This window comes from Babylonia areolata, chromosome 4 (assembly GCF_041734735.1).
Source record: "Babylonia areolata isolate BAREFJ2019XMU chromosome 4, ASM4173473v1, whole genome shotgun sequence".
Taxonomy (NCBI): domain Eukaryota; kingdom Metazoa; phylum Mollusca; class Gastropoda; order Neogastropoda; family Buccinidae; genus Babylonia; species Babylonia areolata.
Genome location: NC_134879.1, coordinates 27,021,175 through 27,041,714, shown reverse-complemented (window position 1 = coordinate 27,041,714; position 20,540 = coordinate 27,021,175). Strand labels below are relative to the sequence as shown.

Sequence of the window (20,540 nt, the reverse complement as noted above, 5' to 3'; positions counted from 1 at the left end):
TGTGTGTGTGTGTGTGTGTGCATGCCTGTGTGTGTGTGTGTGTGTGTGTGTGTTGTGTGTGTGTATGTGTGTGTGTGTGTGTGTGTGTGTTATATTATTTATTCTTCCCCACTTGTTAAATATTATCAGTTCAAATGATAGCAAATGTTAGTAGATAGTGGTAGTATTAGCTGAAGTAGTGGTGATGGTTTGCTGTATCATACATATTGTGATTGTCCACAATAGTAAAAACTGTTTGCATGTTTCAGCTCTTCAAGACTGTGTACATCCCGGAGCAGAATATCTAAATCGATGAGGCCCTTTGCCCCTGGAGAGGCCGGTCATCTTTCCGGGTCTACATGAAGGACAAGCCGGTAAAGTGGGGCATCAAGCTCTATGAGCTGTGTGAGAGCTCCTCGGGGTATGTGTGGAACCTTGAGGTGAACTGCCACAAGCCAGGTCTCAGCAACCGCCCCCACGATGCTGTCTTCAGGCTCCTCGACCAACTGCAAGACTGCGGCTATGTCCTTTATGTGGACAATTACTATTGCTCACCCACCTTGGCCCACAGTCTCACTGCTGTCAACACTGGATGTGTAGGCACTGTGCGGGCTAACCGTGTGGGCATGCCAAAGGATTTGGTGACTGGAGCCTTCGCCCGCGGCCAGATGGACTACAGGAGACTGAATCAGGTGATGGTCATTCGGTGGAAGGACAAGAGGGATGTGCATATGATAACAACTCAGCACATCCCTGAAATGATTGCAGTGAGATCAAGGTCAGAACACAAAAGAAAACCCACGGCTGTTGTTGACTACATTGGCAATATGGCTGGTGTTGACCGCAGTGACCAGATGATCTCATACATGCCAATGCACCGGAAGACCATCAAATGGTGGAAGAAGCTGGCCTTCCACCTTTTGACCCTCACAATGATCCAGTCTCACTGCCTGTACAACAAGCTGCAGAGGAGTCTGGGGGAAAAACCGCTGACACTGGAACAATTTGCCATATCAGTATGCTACGACCTCGCCAGTCTTCCAGTTGGGGATGATGAGGAGCGGAATCGTGCTGCTGCCCCGGTCAACAAGGAAGTCAACTGCCTCGACTGCAAGCACCAACACTTCATGGAAAACACAGGCTACAGGCACTGTGTTGTGTGCTATGCCAAGGAGAAGGCAAGAGGAGCCACCAGAGAGCACCTGAAGAACAGGGTGCAGCGCACCAAGTTTCAGTGTCAACAGTGCCAGAAAGCCCTATGTGCTGTGCCTTGTTTTGAAATCTACCACACCAAACAAGACTTCAGCAAGTAACAGTGTCACTGAAGTGTCTACAGTGTGTGCATTGTGTAAAAAAGAGTGTTTGTGTGGATTTTTTTCCAATGAGTGTACAGTCCTGCAAATGTTTTCCAGTGTGTTTTTCAAGACTGCAAGCAGCAATCAGTTTTTTGTGTTTTTTTTCCAATATATTCTCATCAAATCTCTCTTTTTTTTTTTTTATACAGCATGCATAAATAGTATCATAAGCACATCAAACCAAGAGTACAGGAGTGTGACTGAACCAGTGTAGGAGGATTCAGAGCATGAAGAAGTGGATTACCTGTGTCCAAAAAATTTTTTTGTTTTCCTGCCAATGTGTATCATATTGGATTACCTATATCATCAAAACCATGTGGTTCCTTCACTTAAGGTAAGCATTTTTAGTAAATTCATTGTTATATCTGTCCACTGGTATGTGTTTTATGTTTGTAGGGTGAGCGGTTGATTTTTTGTGATTTTTTAAAAACTGCTTAAAATAGTGCGATTTGAGAGGGAAACCCGGCCATTTTGACTGAGGGTAATAATAATAATAATAATAATAATAATGGATATTTATATAGCACACTATCCAGAAATCTGCTCTAGGTGCTTTACAAAAACGCTTTTGATAACATAAAACATTATATCTATGTTACATACACACACCAAAATGTGACCACACACACACACACACACACGCACGCACGCACGCGCACACACACACGCACGCACGCACGCACACACACACACTGCATACATACATTTTAACATACATGTGTATCTAACAGCCACCCTAACACATACGCACACATAGGCAGGCACAAACTTACATAAACACACGCACACACAATACACATTCATAGACATGCATGTAGTTGTGGACCTGCCACAATTGAACTTATTGCTGAGGGAAAAGGTGAGTTTTGAGACGAGATTTAAAAGATGCGAGGGAATCAGAATGACGGAGGTTATCAGGGAGCTTGTTCCACGTCTTTGGCGATTGAAAAGAAAACGATCTGTGTCCATAGGTCTTACTTCTGACGTGAGGTATCCTGAGAAGTCGAGTATCAGAGGAAGAACGGAGCTGGCGAGACGGGGTATAGATATGGATGAGTTCAGAAAGATACTTGGGGCCAGATCCGTTGACTGCAGAAAAGGTCAGAGTGGATAGCTTATAGTCTATTCGATCAGAAACAGGCAACCAGTGGAGAGACTGAAGGAGAGGAGAAACATGGTCAAATTTAGGGTAGAGTGAGTTAAGAGGTTTCTTTAAATACCTGGTCTGAACATGTACTTTTAACAATTCCATTCAATACAAAACGTTCCTTTATTTCCATGTCTGAACACACTACACATTTTGCTTTTAAGAATTCTTCAAAATTTTTCCAGATACACTGAGAGTTGCTGCACCACTGTAATTATTATTGTTTATTTCTATTTTTTTTTTAACAATATTTGTTCCGAGAATCCTATGTACAATACAAAGTTGAAGTAACATGGTGATCTTGTGTCTTGTGTTTCTCTTAATTTCTTAAAAAAAAAAGAGAAGAAAAAACGAAAAATGTCCTTGAAATAACACTTCATCATACAAAGGCCCACCTTTGTTCGTGCCATAACCACGTCCCTGTCCTGTTCGTCACTGATGAGCATCTTGCGCACATACTGCTCCAGCGAACCCTTCAGCGCGTTGTCGTAGGGCAGTTTGATCAGGCGCTTCAAGGATGGCAACAAACTGCATGCTCGCATGCGAATGTTGGGAACAGGGTCCATGATCAGAGGCAGAACAAACTCAAACAGGTGCTCCTTAAAGAATGCTTTGGAGTATAGTTCGATGAAATACTTGCAGACGATAATGAAAAGACTTCGGCTGTGAAAGCTCTGTCCATGACCAAAGTCTGAAAAAAAAAAAAAAAAAAAAAAAAAATCAGAATAACCATGAATGTGGGAGTAAAAGAAAACAAAACTATCAAAGCTGCTCTTCTTTAGTAGGAATACAAAAGTATCCAAATCATCAAGCAAACTCATGTCAAGAATCACACCTTCAATCCTCAATACATTAGTGACACATGCCACTGCTTTCTGTAAAACATTGCATCAAACCCATTCAGAGTTAAACATATGCAGAGACATACTGATCTAATGATGACAACAAGCAAGCAAACAAGAAAGAATGGTAGCAAAGACACGAACCTTGTATCAAAGTGTTGGTCAGCTGTTCTCTTTGTTCCTGTCTGTGTAAGTGACGCATCAAGACGAGCAGAGACCGGGCAGCAGCGTACCGTACTGGCAGTGCCCTCTGAGCAGTGACAGAAAAAACAAACAAACAATCAGTCATCAACTGCTTCCACAAAAGCTGCAAAGGATCTCTTTTATTGGCCACAGCTTTTTCATGAACCGAAAAATGTAACCAATGCATCAGAACCATGCAAAACTCCCTATAAAACATTTCGTTTTTTTAATTCTTGTCCTACAATAGTTCAGTATCCTTATCTAAAGAATTCCAGTCTTTCATCTAGATGAAAAGGACTACACGGAATAGATTCAATCCATTTAAAGCTCATCATATGGACAACTGTCTGAATCCCAAATTCTGATGTTCATCTTATGATCACTATTGTCCCAAATTTAGACCATAAAGCTGTTATCATAGTTAAGCATTGGTGACTTTCTATGATATCCTGGATACTGGAATAATAATATAAATTTAAAAGAATGAACAATTTCATAAGGATATGAACGAGAATGATGTTTCTGTCAGCTTCAAGAAGCAGTCAAAGTGTGCAGACTGATGCATATTAGCTACATCAGATGTATTTAAAAAAAAAAAAAAGGAAAGGAAAAAGAAACACACACACACACACACACACACACAACACACACATGAACCCAACACAATAGGCATTGAGAACCTACACTAGATTTGTGTAAAACACTAACATAAAATGAAATAAAAGAACTAAACAAAAAGCAAATACTTAGTATTATAATAAAATGAAAGATGTGTAGAAAACAAATAACTGAAATGAAACAAGAATAAACGATGATGGGAAAGATGAGTCAAACTTAACCCCTTAACGACGTGATAATGAATGAAAGCCAAAACATACAACTTCTTAAGTTCTCTGTCAACTTTGAAAAACACACAGCATGCTGCTGAAGAAACGACCGCAGAGGAATTGCAAAGTCACCTGCATCACATAGAAACCTGCAGCATAAAAGATCCTAAAAATGCTAGCTTTCAGAAAGAATTACAGAAAACGAAACAAAAACTGGAAATTTTAGACATGCACTCAAATAAAGGGTTATGAGTTTAGATCTGGAGTAAAATGGGTTGAAAAGGGGGCAAAAAAAAGCAACCCCACCCATTCAACACTTTTGTAATTAAAAGATGATAACGAAAAAGGAAATAATGTAACGATAAATCTTGTATTAGAAACAGGACATACATCTGTTACTAATGAGGAGCCCACGGAAATAATGTGTCAGCGGGTATCCTTATACAGTCTAACTGTATGAAAGGAAAACTATACCGAAAATTTAACAGAATCTACAAATCAACTTTTAGCTGGCATGAACTCCCCACATCCTGACGCCATTGATTCCAGTTCATGTGAAGGCTGTGCGTGTGTGTCAGCACAGCATTACATCCTCAGGCAGGTATGAAAATTTTACATCATTGAGCACAGCATGTGTTACATGAGCTTACACAATGTTCAGCATGTATTTATTGTGGATCAGTGCCTCATATTGAAACACTGACAATGACAAAACTTTTGACTCGTTACACACACACACACACACACACACAGAGATCAATCACCTTTTTATCAGCAAACACATCAACAATGTCTCTTTTAGAGATAATACAGTATTCTTGGATCTTGAATTTTACAAAGGTGAGCTTTCATATGCACAATACCAAGGCATGATAACCAGACAGAATATTAAAGAAGCTGGAGGCCCATGACATCAACAAACAATGACAACAAATGACTGGATAAAGCTACGGCATGCAAATAAGGCAAAGTTACACAAAGATTAGTAGGTGAAGACCACAATGGACACATAAAAGCTCAAAATATTAACACTATTACACAAATGATTGGAAACAACAATTACTGATGTTATAAACCATGAAAATAAAACAGACAAGGCAGGTTACTTCTTATACAGTATTATCCTAAAACACTGAATTCTATATGAAAATTATACTCACTCTAGGTATTTTCTTTTTTTCCTGAATTTAAGAAGTGCGTGGTGATAATAATGAAGGAATGCTTTAACCCTTTCACCGCCAAACTCGCATTTATGCACAAGCTAGGTAGAGGACACATATCACTGAAAGGTGAACAGATCATGGGTCTGCTATCCATGAACCTATTGCTCTTAATTTTGATGGTAGGTCAGGCCATATTTTCTACACATCGCAAGAGGAATCCCCAGCTATTGTTTAGACACCATCTTTTCTGTGTTTACAGCACAAGGGAATTTGCACTCCAAATTGACTGGCGATGAAAGCGTTAAGCCGTACAAATTATGGAGGTTGAATAACAGAGCTTTCACACTGGTTACGGCAGAAACAAGAATGTTTATTGTCTCATCCAAATGACTAGACACTGAGTTGTATTTTCGAGTCGAACTTGTGAAGAAAAGGATGAGATTGTCACTCGGATTCAAACCCAGACCCTCCTGGACACTGTAATGGCAGACAAGCTTCATAACCAGTCAGACACCCTCCTCCTATTTTTTTTTTCTTTGAGGAAAAAGAAAAGAACAGTACTACTTCAAGCTATAGATGTTAAAACAATCAAAGTGTGTTTGCTTATTTGTTTTCTGTTAAACTGTAGAGATGTTTACAGCAGAAGCACAGCAGTACTCTTTCGCTAGCTGGAAAACTTATTTGTCCATGTACTTGAATATACACATAAATGTATTCTCTCTCTCTAAGAAGAGATGGATCCATTCATTTAAAGTATGTTCAATATTTGTTTTCACCATATTCATTCGCTTATTCTATGTTTTGTTATGCTCTGAAAATATGTTGACATATTCACCAGTGTCACAAGGACCCCATGGTCATGACATTAAAGTGTCAAAGTGGGTCAGGTGTCTCTCTTTTCATCCCTCTGAAAGGTACAAACAAAAGTGCGTGTATCTGCAAGTGTGTACGGGTGTATACACAATATAGAGTACACACAAATCTAATCACTAATACACACAAATATCACACCCCAAACCCTCACCCCAAACTTCATCTTGACCATGATGATGGGGATGATGCGGTTGTACAGCACGTCCTGTGAGCAGATCTTGCCCAGGCAGGCCAAGTTGCGCATCATGTCCTCCTGCACACGCCAGTTGTTGGAGGAAAACACCACATGCTCTGCCCCCAAAAAGGTGTTCACCACTTCCTGGACAGCGGCCGCCTGAACATCCAACAACATCACTGTTTAATCATCCATCATTTTTACAAGCCAGCCAACCATTATTCATTCATCACTGTCACTCACAGCCCAGCTAACCATTAATTATTTATCAGTCGCTTACAGCCCAGCCATTATCTATCACTGTCACTCACAGCCCAGCCAAACATTATCTATCACTGTCGCTCACAGCCCAGACAACCATTATCTATCATCTATCACTGTCGCTCACAGCCCAGACAACCATTATCTATCATCTATCACTGTCGCTCACAGCTCAGACAACCATTATCTATTATCTATCACTGTTGCTCACAGCCCAGACAACCATTATCTATTATCTATCACTGTCGCTCACAGCCCAGCCATTATCTATTAATCAATGTCGCTCACAGCCCAGCCAACCATTATCTATCACTGTCGCTCACAGCCCAGACAACCATTATCTATTATCTATCACTGTCGCTCACAGCCCAGCCATTATCTATTAATCAATGTCGCTCACAGCCCAGCCAACCATTATCTATCACTGTTGCTTACAGCCCAGACAACCATTATCTATAACGGTCGCTTACAGCCCAGCCAACCATTATCTATAACGGTCGCTTACAGCCCAGACAACCATTATCTATCACTGTTGCTCACAGCCCAGACAACAATTATCTATCACTGTCGCTCACAGCCCTGCCAACAATTATGTATCAGTCGCTCACAGCCTAGCCAACCATTATCTATCACTGTCGCTCACAGCCCAGCCAAACATTATCACTGTCGCTCACAGCCCAGCCAACCATTATCATTGTCGCTCACAGCCCAACCAAACATTATCACTGTTGCTCACAGCCCAGCCAACCATTATCTATCACTGTCACTCACAGCCCAGACAACCATTATGTATCACTGTCACTCACAGCCCAGCCAACCATTATGTATCACTGTCACTCACAGCCCAGCCAACCATTATATATCTATCTATCTATCACTGTCACTCACAGCCCAGCCAAACATTATTACTGTCACTCACAGCCCAGCCAACCATTATCTATCTATCTATCACTGTCACTCACAGCCCAGCCAACCATTATCTATAACTGTCGCTCACAGCCCAGCCAACCATTATCTATCTATCACTGTCACTCACAGCCCAGCCAACCATTATCTATAACTGTCACTCACAGCCCAGCCAACCATTATCTATCACTGTTGCTCACAGCCCAGCCAACCATTATGTATCACTGTCACTCACAGCCCAGCCAACCATTATGTATCACTGTCACTCACAGCCCAGCCAACCATTATGTATCACTGTCGCTCACAGCCCAGCCAACCATTATGTGTCACTGTCGCTCACAGCCCAGCCAAACATTATCACTGTCGCTCACAGCCCAGACAACCATTATGTATCACTGTCACTCACAGCCCAGACAACCATTATGTATCACTGTCACTCACAGCCCAGACAACCATTATGTATCACTGTCGCTCACAGCCCAGACAATCATTATGTATCACTGTCACTCACAGCCCAGCCAACTATTATCTATCACTGTCACTCACAGCCCAGCCAACCATTATCACTGTCGCTCACGGCCGAGACAACCATTATCTATCACTGTCGCTCACAGCCCAGACAACCATTATGTATCACTGTCGCTCACAGCCCAGCCAACCATTATGTATCACTGTCACTCACAGCCCAGCCAACCATTATGTATCACTGTCGCTCATAGCCCAGCCAACCATTATGTGTCACTGTCGCTCACAGCCCAGCCAAACATTATCACTGTCGCTCACAGCCCAGACAACCATTATGTATCACTGTCACTCACAGCCCAGACTACCATTATGTATCACTGTCGCTCACAGCCCAGACAATCATTATGTACCATTATGTATCACTGTCGCTCACAGCCCAGACAATCATTATGTATCACTGTCACTCACAGCCCAGCCAACTATTATCTATCACTGTCACTCACAGCCCAGCCAACCATTATCACTGTCGCTCACGGCCGAGACAACCATTATCTATCACTGTCGCTCACAGCCCAGCCAACCATTATGTATCACTGTCGCTCACAGCCCAGACAACCATTATCTATCACTGTTGCTCACAGCCCAGACAACCATTATGTATCACTGTCACTCACAGCCCGGCCAAACATTATGTATCACTGTCACTCACAGCCCAGACAACCATTATCACTGTCGCTCACAGCCCAGCCAACCATTATGTATCACTGTCGCTCACAGCCCAGACAACCATTATCTATCACTGTTGCTCACAGCCCAGACAACCATTATGTATCACTGTCGCTCACAGCCCAGACAACCATTATCTATCACTGTCGCTCACAGCCCAGACAACCATTACATATCACTGTCACTCACAGCCCAGCCAACCATTATCACTGTCGCTCACAGCCCAGACAACCATTATGTATCACTGTCACTCACAGCCCAGCCAACCATTATGTATCACTGTCGCTCACAGCCCAGACAACCATTATGTATCACTGTCGCTCACAGCCCAGACAACCATTATGTATCACTGTCACTCACAGCCCAGACAACCAATATGTATCACTGTCGCTCACAGCCCAGACAACCATTATGTATCACTGTCACTCACAGCCCAGACAACCATTATGTATCACTGTCGCTCACAGCCCAGACAACCATTATGTATCACTGTCGCTCACAGCCCAGCTGACCACACAGGGCTAAGTCAGGTCTGAAAACACTCTCAATATCAGTTCCATAAAACCCGACACCACAATCAACAAATATTTCTAAAAGTTCAAATTTTGGAAAAAAATTGTCTGTTTGCCTCAAAAAGATATTGCTTAACATTACGGTCACAAAATTCCATGATTCAACCTGAAGAATAAATTCTATACTCTGACTCGGTACAGGAACTGGAATTTCATGCACAGATCAGCAGTTGGCTGAACAGTAATGCAACTAGATATGATTTGATACAATACAGAGCAAAATGAAACCAAATGGTAAGCCATACCACACTGCACAATGCAATACAATACAATACAGCACAACAGATCAAAACAATGTCCATTTAGATACCTTTGAATCTGACAAAGTAGTACTAGTTTTGGAAAACACCTCCAAGCAAGCAGGGAAAGTGGCAACTACGCCTTTCAACACCTGCACACAGACAAGGCCATAAGCTTCTGGATGGAAAACAACAACAGGCACAGGAGAAACTGCATTTTGTTAACCCCTGCACACAGGCCTAGGCACAGAGGAGAAAGCATTACTTACAACAAAACATGTCCTGGTCATGCTGTGGTCGTAACATGCCCTCTCTGTCCCTCTGGGCTTCACACACACACACATCAAGGATGGAAGAATACAGAGAAAAAGAGTAAGAAAGACAGTGCGGGAAGGGGCCTCTGGAGAGACAGAAAGAGACATTGACAAAGAATTCATCGACTACGGGGTAGATTGTCAAAAGGGGGAGGGGCATTTAGCACTCTGTTCACACTTCCAAACAACTTTGTCTTCAACAATATTATCAGCTTGTGCTGCTGAAGTGCATGTGTGTGTGTGTGTGTGTGTGTGTCCCCTTGTGAACGATTGATTAAAAAAAAAATTAATTAAAAAAGAGTGTGAATTCCTTACCTCATAGCTGATCGCCTCATCAAATTTTGATGGAAAGACAGAAAATATCAGTTAGGGACCTCAACTCCACAAAATGAGGGGCAGTGATACAGGATTTCAGTATCTCTAGAGATTTTTTTAAGGCCGAGACAGAGCCAGTGGCACTCCCTCTGTGAAAACAACACTTTTTGTAATCAATTTTCATCTGGGAAACAGCCTTCAATTGTAAATGCATTCATGACTGTAAACATAATTAATCCATACAATAACACGCTTGACCTGATCATTAAGAGCTTTTTGTGCCCATGTTTGAAAATGCACAGCCTTCACAACTTAAAAATCACCTGGTCTGGAGAATGAGATTAGGTAATTTTACTCAGGATGAAATGGGTTAAAGGACTAGGAGAACAGATTCCCAGCATCAAAGCTGCAATAAAAGTTCTCAAGGTATATTGCCTGTTTCTGACTGAACAGACAATAAGCTATCCACACTAACTTTTTCTGCAGTTAGTGGGTCTGGCCAAGAGTATCCTTAGAACTCCTCCATATCTATACTCCATCTCACCAGCTCCGTTCTTCCTCTGATACTCGATTTCTCAGAACAGCTCACGTCAAAAGTAAGACCTACCGACGTTGATCATTTTCTTTTCAATCACCAAAGACGTGGAACAGGCTCCCTGATAACCTCCAACATTCTGACTACCTCACCTCTTTCAAATCTGGCCTCAAAACTCACCTACTGATTCCCTCAACATAAGTTTCATTGTTGCAGGTTCACTCCTTTGTGTGTGGTGTGCTTGACTACGTGTGTATACATATGTATGTGTACACATATGCATGCATGTGTATGAATGTGTGTTTGTGTCTGTTTGTATGTTTGCTCGTGCACACATGTGGTTCTGTGTGCATCTATGTACGTGTATGTATGCATGTGTGAGGAGGGCTGCTTGTATGTACATATGTATGTTTGTATGTATGTTTAAATGCATGTATGCAGTGAGTGTGTGTGTGTGTGTGTGTGTGTGTGTGTGTGTGTGTGTGTGTGTGTGTGTGTAGTTTGCTTGTCACATTTGGTGTGTATACGTAACACTGATATGTGTCATGTAAAAACAACATGTGTTTTATAAAGCACCTAGAGCAGGTTTCTGGATAGTGCGCTATGTAAGTATCCATTATAATCATTATTGTCTCTGCACAAGATTTAGCGCCATATAATTATTAATTATTATCATTATTATCTATTATCATATTGGGGAGCTGACAGTGGTTCAACCAATCAAGAACTAAAGGAATTCAGCAGACACACACGATGGCAGTGCTCACCTCTATATTGTCATCCTTGAGCAGCGTGAGGAGGTCTGGGAAGAGAACCATGACCTGCTGACCCATGATTTTGGCAATCTGTTGATGCAGATATGTTAACACTGTTTAACATCTTTGCGAAATGGCCAGCTGATCATGAAAACCTTATTGTGCAGAAGATTGATACAGCCAAATCAGTATCATTTGGAAAAACAATACAAAAAAACCCAAAAACATATAAAACTCAAAGCCTTGAACAACGTTAAGATCTTTCAATCTTAAGAGTACTGGGCTGGGTTACATAAGCCATTTCAACAGTGCTTAAGTTTTCTTAGCGTGAAGAATTTTTCTAAATCTTTGGTATTAGTGTAAGATCACTTAAGCAACTCAGCCATGGGTTCAATTACAAACAGTGGCATTTGATGGGTTGACGATGGAGATGAGTTCAAATACAAACATTGGCATCTGACAGGCTGACAATGGAGACTGACAATGGAGATAAGTCAATCTTCCACATCAACATAAATACTGACCTGCTGGTGCCTTCACACACTTTACATGCACGCAATACACAATCAGAAGATCTCATCTGCATGCTAAAGATGGCTTAATCCTTGTCCGCATTTGGTTGGTTATGGATACATAAACCTACCAAGCACGTAGACACCCGAAAAAACAACAAAAAATGTTTTACATATAAAAGCCCCCATTCACAGATTCTTGTGAACATGTGAGTTGCAGCCCACAAATTCAGGAAAATAAACAGAAGATGACAAGAATGAAAAAACTGATTTGCATGAAGTATGTACAGGAGTCATCATAATTGTTGTTGTTGCTTACAGCCCCTCCGACAACACAGGGCCTGCACTGGATAATGGACTGGAATGCAGAAAGAAAGACAAAAAGATGTTTACCCCACAGACTCTCTCAGTGTTTCTTTGTTTGGTCAACACAAGCTCTTGCTCAAGAGAGTCATAAAAAGCCTGTTCTTCTTGAAACCTGTTAGTTATGTCAAGCCCATTTTCATGTTGTCCCAAAATCTGATATGTAGGAGGCCTTTCTAGTTTGGAAGAAAAACTGTTTTCTCACAACACTGCTCAGCGTAACCTGTGAGAAACATACCAGAAGTCCACTGCACAGGAAGCATGTCTCACCTCATGGAAGCCACTGGCAGTTGACTTGCGCACTTTCCAGTTTGGGTCCTTGCACAAGTTGGACAGTGTGGGCAACAACTCACTCTTCATGTTTTTGGCCCCCACAAATATTGCCATTGCCTGAAACACAAATTTCATGAAATCAGACTGCAGAGAAAGGCTGCACTCTTATGATCTGTCACTGTGTTAAAATCTATGAATGATGCCTGTGTTGGAAAGAATGGGGCAAAAAGGGAAAAATGATTCTGCTGTATTCTAAATCACAATGCAAAAAAAACACTTAAGACAGAGTGAGGGTCTGAGACAAAGACATACTGAATATTTACCGGAAAATTGTATGCTGCATTTTGTCGGGTGCTGGTGTCCCAGTCGTCATCTTCATAGCCTGTAGAATCCATATCCAAAGCCATAGGTGGGTTCTGGAAATAATAATCATGTCTTTTGAGCAATTTATCCAACTGAGCAGAAATTCCAAATATGAAAGCAGATATCAAGAAAACAAACTGAAAACGTATGTTCACACACACATACACATACACACATTCTCTCTCTCTCTCTTAATTTTCTGACTTATTTTCTAAAACCATTCTCTAATTTCAAATCTCTTCCTTATTCTTTTTCTTTTCATATTTCATTTCATGAACAGCTATGAAGACAGAAGCTAAACCAGCCACTTGACAGGAAGGTATTGCCACTTATTTCTGAGTACTCACAGCACCAAAATGAATAACTGTTGCTAAAATGCCTAACCATAAAGAGGGTTTTCATTGCTGGACCAAATGGACCTCATACATTTCCTGAAGTGCTCATATTCATACATAAAATCAAGGGCATGTCAACACCTTTTCTCATTTTTTCTTCTTTTGTTTTAGCAAGTTGCAGTGAGTACAGTGAGTATGAAAAGCATTTCTTTTCCTTTAAATATAAAATTCTGCTAGCGCAAGTAAATCTGACTTAAAATAAATGGTGGAAGAGGTTGAGAACATATATATCAGATCTTTTTTTTTTTTTTACATATAGCACAGATAGTTTTTGTCACAAATGCTTACCTTATCACTTATTTTATGTTTGTCTACAGTTCCCACTTTACACAATTTTTTGTAGAAATCTATAAACCACTGCTTCTGTTCGTCTGTCAAATTGCCTGCAAAAATAAAAAGACAGCTTTTTGTTATCAAGTAATGAAAAATAACAAATAAAAAAATCCTCATGATTGAGCAACACACACAACAGTTACACAAAGTTTAAAAGAACGCTGATTTTACTTCTTACATTTTCATTCCAATGAAAACAGAAGAACATCAGAGAAATTAAAAAAAGATATGCAACTGGAGACCTGCAGATCAAACAGTATCACATACTAACACATGTATTTATGTTTCAAACAGTGACAGAGCAAAAACAGAAAGCATCAAATCCTTTGCAACCATTTTTTGGTTTTATGGTAAATGTTATCTGCTTGTTTCTTTTTGATGAAATAAGCATATCATTTCATAGTTTAAACAAGCTCAGTAATAGAATTAACATGATCAAATATTCAATTCAGTTGGATTCAATTCAAAATACTTTATTGTCTGCTTCAATCAAGACAGAAAATTCTCTTTCAGCTCACTCAAAATATAGTTTGAACAAGTCAACATGACTAAATACTTCTCCAATGGTCACTGGTGGACACCTGAAACATTAATTAGTGAACCTTCCATGTGTCTGTGAACCCTGAGAAGTGAACAGTAACAAGTACTCACTCTGCAGCCCGTGGCAAAGTTTGCCAATGTAGGAGGCGACATTAGGCAGGGTGCTGTCCTCTGCCTGCATGGCCTTCTGGCAGAACTTGCACACCAGAGGCACTACGGTCACCGCCTTCAGCTCTGTTGGGCAAATTGCATCACCTTTTAGTCAACTCAGTCAGGTCTTGCTACCCTGTTGAGCGCAAGAGAATTTAGTAAAAAAAGAAACAGAAGAAGAAAAAATAAAATGAAATAAAATAAAATAAGCTTTCCCCTTGCCAGGAGTTTTGAAGAATCAAGAGTAATAATGAACAAAATTTCTAGGACAAAACCTTTATGAGATACTGTGTTTTGTGAAGGAAAATGAATGAGGATTGTAAATCTGGAGTTTTTTCTTTCCAAAATATTTTGATTGTAGATAACTATTCAGTCATTCCACACTGAAAATAATAATTTTTGTGCACCAAAAAAGTCTATTTCCACCAACAAGATGACATCCAAAATGAAAACAAACAAGATACAGCTGGAAATGGCATGCTTGTTGTCTGTTAATAGCTGCATTTGAAAATGAAACATGTTACAATTTTGTGATAACAATCACAACTCTCCAAGACATCCATGTGAACTATTGTCCCGACAATGACAAACAATGGTTCTATCAATCATATACTCAGAAACTGTGCAGTGGAGCTTTGTGACATCAAACACTTTCCCCTACAGAAGAAGACACCCTTTGATGACTCTCCATTCATTCCACTATTTCCAAGGAGGAAGGTGGCAGAATGGTTAAGATGCTCATCTGCCAATACAGAGAGTCTGTGAGGGTTTGGGTTTGAATCCTATTCTGCCCTTCTTCCCAAGTTTGACTGGAAAATCAAACTGAGCGTCCAGTCATTCAGATGAGATGATAAACCAATGTCCTGTGTGCAGCAAGCACTTGGCGCAATGAAAAAAGAACTCATGGCAATGACAGTGTTGTCCTCTGGCAAAATTCTGTAGAAGAAATCCGCTCCGATAGTTACACACATTTGCATGCATGCACTCAAGGCCTGACATAGCATGCTGGGTTATGTTGCTGGTCAGGCATCTGCCTAGCAGATGTGGTGAAACGTAAATGGATTCGTCCAAATGCAGTGACGCCTCCTTGAGAAACTGAAACTGAAACTGACTCCATGCTGCAGACAGGCTACCAAAATTCGTCTGCTGTGCATGCCAATTTGCTTCTTCTGCAAACAAGTCTGTCTTCTGATCAGTAACAAAAAGCCTGAAAAAATAATAACTCGTTTTTCCCCAATTCCTGTCTTTTGCATTTTCAACCCTGGGTTTCGTGAAAATCATGGGCTGTTGGCTGTTGTCTAAACTGTGGCAGTGATCAGTGACAACACTTCCCTGACGCCCACAGCCATGCCCTCTGGATGGCCTAGGACCTAACATCTTACACCACTCCTTTCCTTCTCCTCCACCCCCCTCCCAAACTACACCATATATCCGCCCATATCTCTGTCTGTCACAGTCATCTGCTCAAAAATGATGTCTGCTGAATGTTGGTGTCACTTTCGACACTGTTGTTATCATGACCTCTGTGCTCAAGTGAATCAGACAAAAGACATCCATGGCTATTGTTGTACCTATCTATAATCCTTTACACACCCAGTAAGGTTGTGTGAATTTTCTGACTGGACAGTTTCTGATGCCCCTTTTAATTATTTGGCAAACCCTCTTTCCATGCTTGCTCCAGGTGGTCCAGCTAGCAAATCATTATCGAGAAGAAAGGGGTCTTCCACCTGATGTATGCTTATTCAAATAGTATTTTTTATAATCCAGACATATCAAACTAACCACCCAGAGTATGTTTATGTTCACTGAACAAAACTCCATTGAAAGAAAAAATGGGTAGATGTAGGACGTCAGTGGATGCCTTACAGGCATTGTGGCAATACTTTGTGCAGGACATCAGGTGACATCTTACAGGCACTTAACAGGTTAACAGGTAACATTTTCTATACAAACTATTTTCATATGTCCACTGACGTAAGTTGAAAATAACACTTGTTTATCTCTGAAGCAGATTTTATCAATAGAGTTCTCTTCACTGCCCTACAACCTGAATTGCACAAGTGCAGATCATACCATGGATTTGTTGAGTAGCACTATTATGCCCACAAAGAAAGATCAACACTGCATTGAATGTAAAAGAAGACATCCAATGTCTTTTGTCAGTAATATAACACAGACACCACGAATTCCCTAATTTGTGCATTTTGAAAAACATGCACTTTAAACAAACTTAAAGAATGCAGAATACTTTAAATCAAATTGTGGTGTAAAACATATAACAATGCACAAGAAGTCATTCAATGTGTACATGTGTCCACATCCTTTGCTTACAATCACATTTCTTCAAGAGATGGCAGATCTGATACTGGACTATATGTTGCATCTTTTGCTAAACCTTTGGTTAGTTTTATTAGTTATTTTATTGACCGAGACCGAGAACATTTCTGCATTCTGTAAGTCAGAATGCACACAGGCACTTGTGTATTGTCACACAGACAGTTCTGCTGGTCAGTGACATACTGCACATACTGACCATCATCTAACATGGGCAGTATATTGACGATGGTGTCCAGTCCTGCGATGCGCACATTGCTTTCTTCATCATTTGTCAGCTCCACCAGCTCTGGAAGTATTGCACTTTTTGTGTTCTCCAATCTGAAAAAAAAGAAGAAAAAAATGTACAACCAGAATTTATGTTATAGTTTAGTCCACTATTAACTATTTTCCTCACACATTACACAGTAATGTACTTTCTGGATTTAGTTTGTTTTCGTTCTTGCTTTTGTTTTTCCTTTTTTTTTTTTTTTAAACCTCAGTAACAGTATCAGTAGCTCAAGGAGGCATCACTGCGTTCGGACAAATCCATATACACTACACCACATCTGCCAAGCAGATGCCTGACCAGCAGCGTAACCCAATGCGCTTAGTCAGGCCTTGAGAAAAAAAAAAGAAGAAGAAGAAGAAAGGTGAATAAATAATAGATAAGCTTACATAAATAAATAAATAAATAAATAAATAAATAAATAATAATTAAATATAAAAAAAAAAAATCAAAAAATCAAAAAAATCAATAAACCTAAAATCCAGACCACAAGGCGCTGCTGCACAGATTTCATGTGGTAGAGAGTTCCAGGAGGTGGGAAATACTACACAACAGTCTTTCGGTACCCAACCCTCACAAATCAAATTTACATGCTGAAAACTGAAAATGAAGTATGTCCATTTTAAACCTAAGTGCCACTTAAATAACTAAATCAAACAATTGATATCTCAAAGTCTGGAAAACAGGAAAACAATACAATGCTCAGTAACTTTTCAAAGAAAATACAAAAAAATACAGATTTAAACCCCCCAAAAACGACAGTTGGCAATATGATTATGCTGTTACTGAAAGTCAAAGTAAATCTTGTTTTTCATAGTCAGGAGGCTACATCGTCAATATCAGATGAGTACAGAAACTATCTTAGACTGAGAAATCCTTACATACAGTATGGCACTGACAAAGTTTCAATCAAAGTAATTCAAAGTCTCTGATCTACATATTTTCAATTCCATTATGCACATAGACAATCCCATACTCAACTATTAAAACTATCCAAATGATGCAGTTACACAATGAACATCATGGCAGATTCTCTACATATTTTTACTTATCAATATATACAGACTGAAGAGCAGAGAAAATGCTGAACTTGATCCAGTATTTCAAGCTACCCAAAGAAAAATTTAAACACTGAACAAGAAGAAAACACCACTTACCCTAATCCCCGAGCAACCGTGTCAAGGTGGCTGCACATGCAGGCTCGAACCTCATGTTCAACATCTTGACAGAGCTGCTGAACCACGGGAAGAATTTCCTTTTTGATCCTGTTTAATACAGAAAAAAAAAGAAGAAAGAATGACTGCTTTCTCCCAAATGAAAATTGTTAAATGGTGTTGAATGTTTTTTCAGATTTTAAATAATTTTATACAGACAAGAATCACTAAACAACACTGAAATTTCTTTCATATTAAAAAAAAAATCCCAGTATGTTACTACCAAGGATGCGAGAGGGACTGAAAAAGAAAAGCATACTGCAGTCAGGCTGCAAGGTTAACACCTTGATGGGGGGACTGGGGGATGAAGCCATGTTGTTTGCAACCTCAAGAACTGTGCAGGAATTGCTGCTGTTATTGTTCTGCCGGTGTTGTTGTTTTTTAACAACAATATTTCCTATAGGCCCAAATTTTGAGAGCTATCATGGCCTGCGTGCATGTGTGTGTGCGTGCATGAGTGTGTGTGCGTGCATGCGTGTGTACTTGCGTGCGTGTGTGTGTGTGGAGTCAGTGTGAGAGAGCAGAGAGAGACAGAGATGAAGAGAGAGAGAGGGATGGGGCCCACTGATCTCAACATCTAAAAAAAACTGATTTCGCAATTATTTTGAAATCACTGAATAACTCCTTCAGCTCATGATTGCATACACTGGTGTGCACACACACACGCACACACACACACACTCTCTCTCTCTCTTACAAGCAAACACACACACACACACACTTTCTCTCCCTCTTACAGTAAGGGTGGAAAGCCCAAGGATCAAGTCAGGTCATGCAATACAGAACTATAGCCATGCAAGAATGAAGACACCGACAAATCGCTTTGTACCAATGTCCAATGCGAGATATAGGCCACACACAACTTTGAGCAAAACACACATATATATATATACTTCATGTTTGTAATGCAAGTGAATCTTTGGTACTTCAGTGATAAATCCCAGATCTCAATAATGTATGACAAACAGCAACCATTAAGTCTATAATATCAGCTGACATAATATCAGTACACAAAAATGCATTGCCAAGTGCCATGAAATTGTTTGTTGTGTAAAGTGACGGATGGCGAAAAGACAGGGATGCGTGCGTGTGCGTGCGTGCGTGTGTGTGTCTGTGTGTGTGTGTGTGTCTGTGTGAATGTGTGTGTGTTCCCTGTCAAGATTAGAAGTGAAAAACCTATTGGCACATCAGCGCGACTGTTGTGATAAGAATCTCTTGATTCGATCAAAAGGACATCGTAACTGACTCCCAGATCTAGGTAATGCGTAAAGTTTGACACAAGAATTCACTGGAGCAAAACATAACAGATGAGAAATGGGCCTTTCATTATTGGGACAAATGAAATCAAGAAGGTGGCGGTAGTTTTTTCTCCTGATTTTGTTATCATATACATTGGCAGTGGCATCGCAACAGCTGCTGTCAGTGACAATCACATCTATGTCCCCCCCCCCCCCCATTTTCTCCCTGGATTTACACAGATCTCAGAAATGATCTCTGGTGAATTTCTTCAGCAGTCACACCTGACTGACTGATGCAACTTTTCTCTCATTTTTAAATGAACTAGAGAAGAGTATGCCTTTCCACATAGCTCTAACATTCCCGTGCATATGGCCAACTTGTGAATATTATAAAAGCAAATGACAGGTTTAAATGAAAAGAAAAACAATCACAGAATGCTAACATTAATGCATGAAATATTTCATCTTCCCCATGAGAAAAATTTCCAATATTAACTGCTGCAGGTCATAGGATGGTCTATACTAATATTTGATTTCAAATCAAATATAAACAAAGCTAAGTGATTACAGAACACTGCTTTGACTTTCTGGCATTCATTTTCTTATCTTTTGTTTCAAGCACATTACCATATAATATTTTCTCAAACAGCTTTCCCAGATTTACTCAACGGAGAAAATTCTGCTCTCCTAGGAATCATACAAATGATATCACATTTTTTAACTACCAAAACCATAAAAAGGGCAGTACTCACACAAAGGACTCAAACTTGGTGACAATTTTGCCAAGTATCTGACAACAACTTAACCTGACTGACACTGGCTGCTGGAGCCGACCCTTATGGATTGCAATGCCCAGAATCTGAAACAGACAGCACAGTGATATCTGGAGTTGACAGGCCGCATGAAAATAACCCAGATCATGTGT

At 40.3% G+C, this 20,540-nt stretch overlaps 1 protein-coding gene across 2 annotated transcripts in view; it reads right to left on the bottom strand.

The window, feature by feature from the left end:
• The window catches only part of LOC143280993 (serine/threonine-protein phosphatase 4 regulatory subunit 4-like), a 50,575-nt gene that overhangs the window by 20,481 nt on the left and 9,554 nt on the right, over window positions 1-20,540 (bottom strand). For both annotated transcript variants that reach the window (XM_076585846.1, XM_076585847.1), the window contains exons 6-17: window positions 20,368-20,474; window positions 18,321-18,428; window positions 17,095-17,216; window positions 14,523-14,645; window positions 13,827-13,921; window positions 13,104-13,196; window positions 12,778-12,897; window positions 11,645-11,722; window positions 9,785-9,865; window positions 6,521-6,703; window positions 3,468-3,573; window positions 2,877-3,172 (exon numbers count right to left, since the gene is read on the bottom strand). In XM_076585846.1, the coding sequence (XP_076441961.1) occupies window positions 2,877-3,172; window positions 3,468-3,573; window positions 6,521-6,703; window positions 9,785-9,865; window positions 11,645-11,722; window positions 12,778-12,897; window positions 13,104-13,196; window positions 13,827-13,921; window positions 14,523-14,645; window positions 17,095-17,216; window positions 18,321-18,428; window positions 20,368-20,474 (1,512 nt within the window). The remainder of the gene's footprint in view (window positions 1-2,876; window positions 3,173-3,467; window positions 3,574-6,520; window positions 6,704-9,784; window positions 9,866-11,644; window positions 11,723-12,777; window positions 12,898-13,103; window positions 13,197-13,826; window positions 13,922-14,522; window positions 14,646-17,094; window positions 17,217-18,320; window positions 18,429-20,367; window positions 20,475-20,540) is intronic.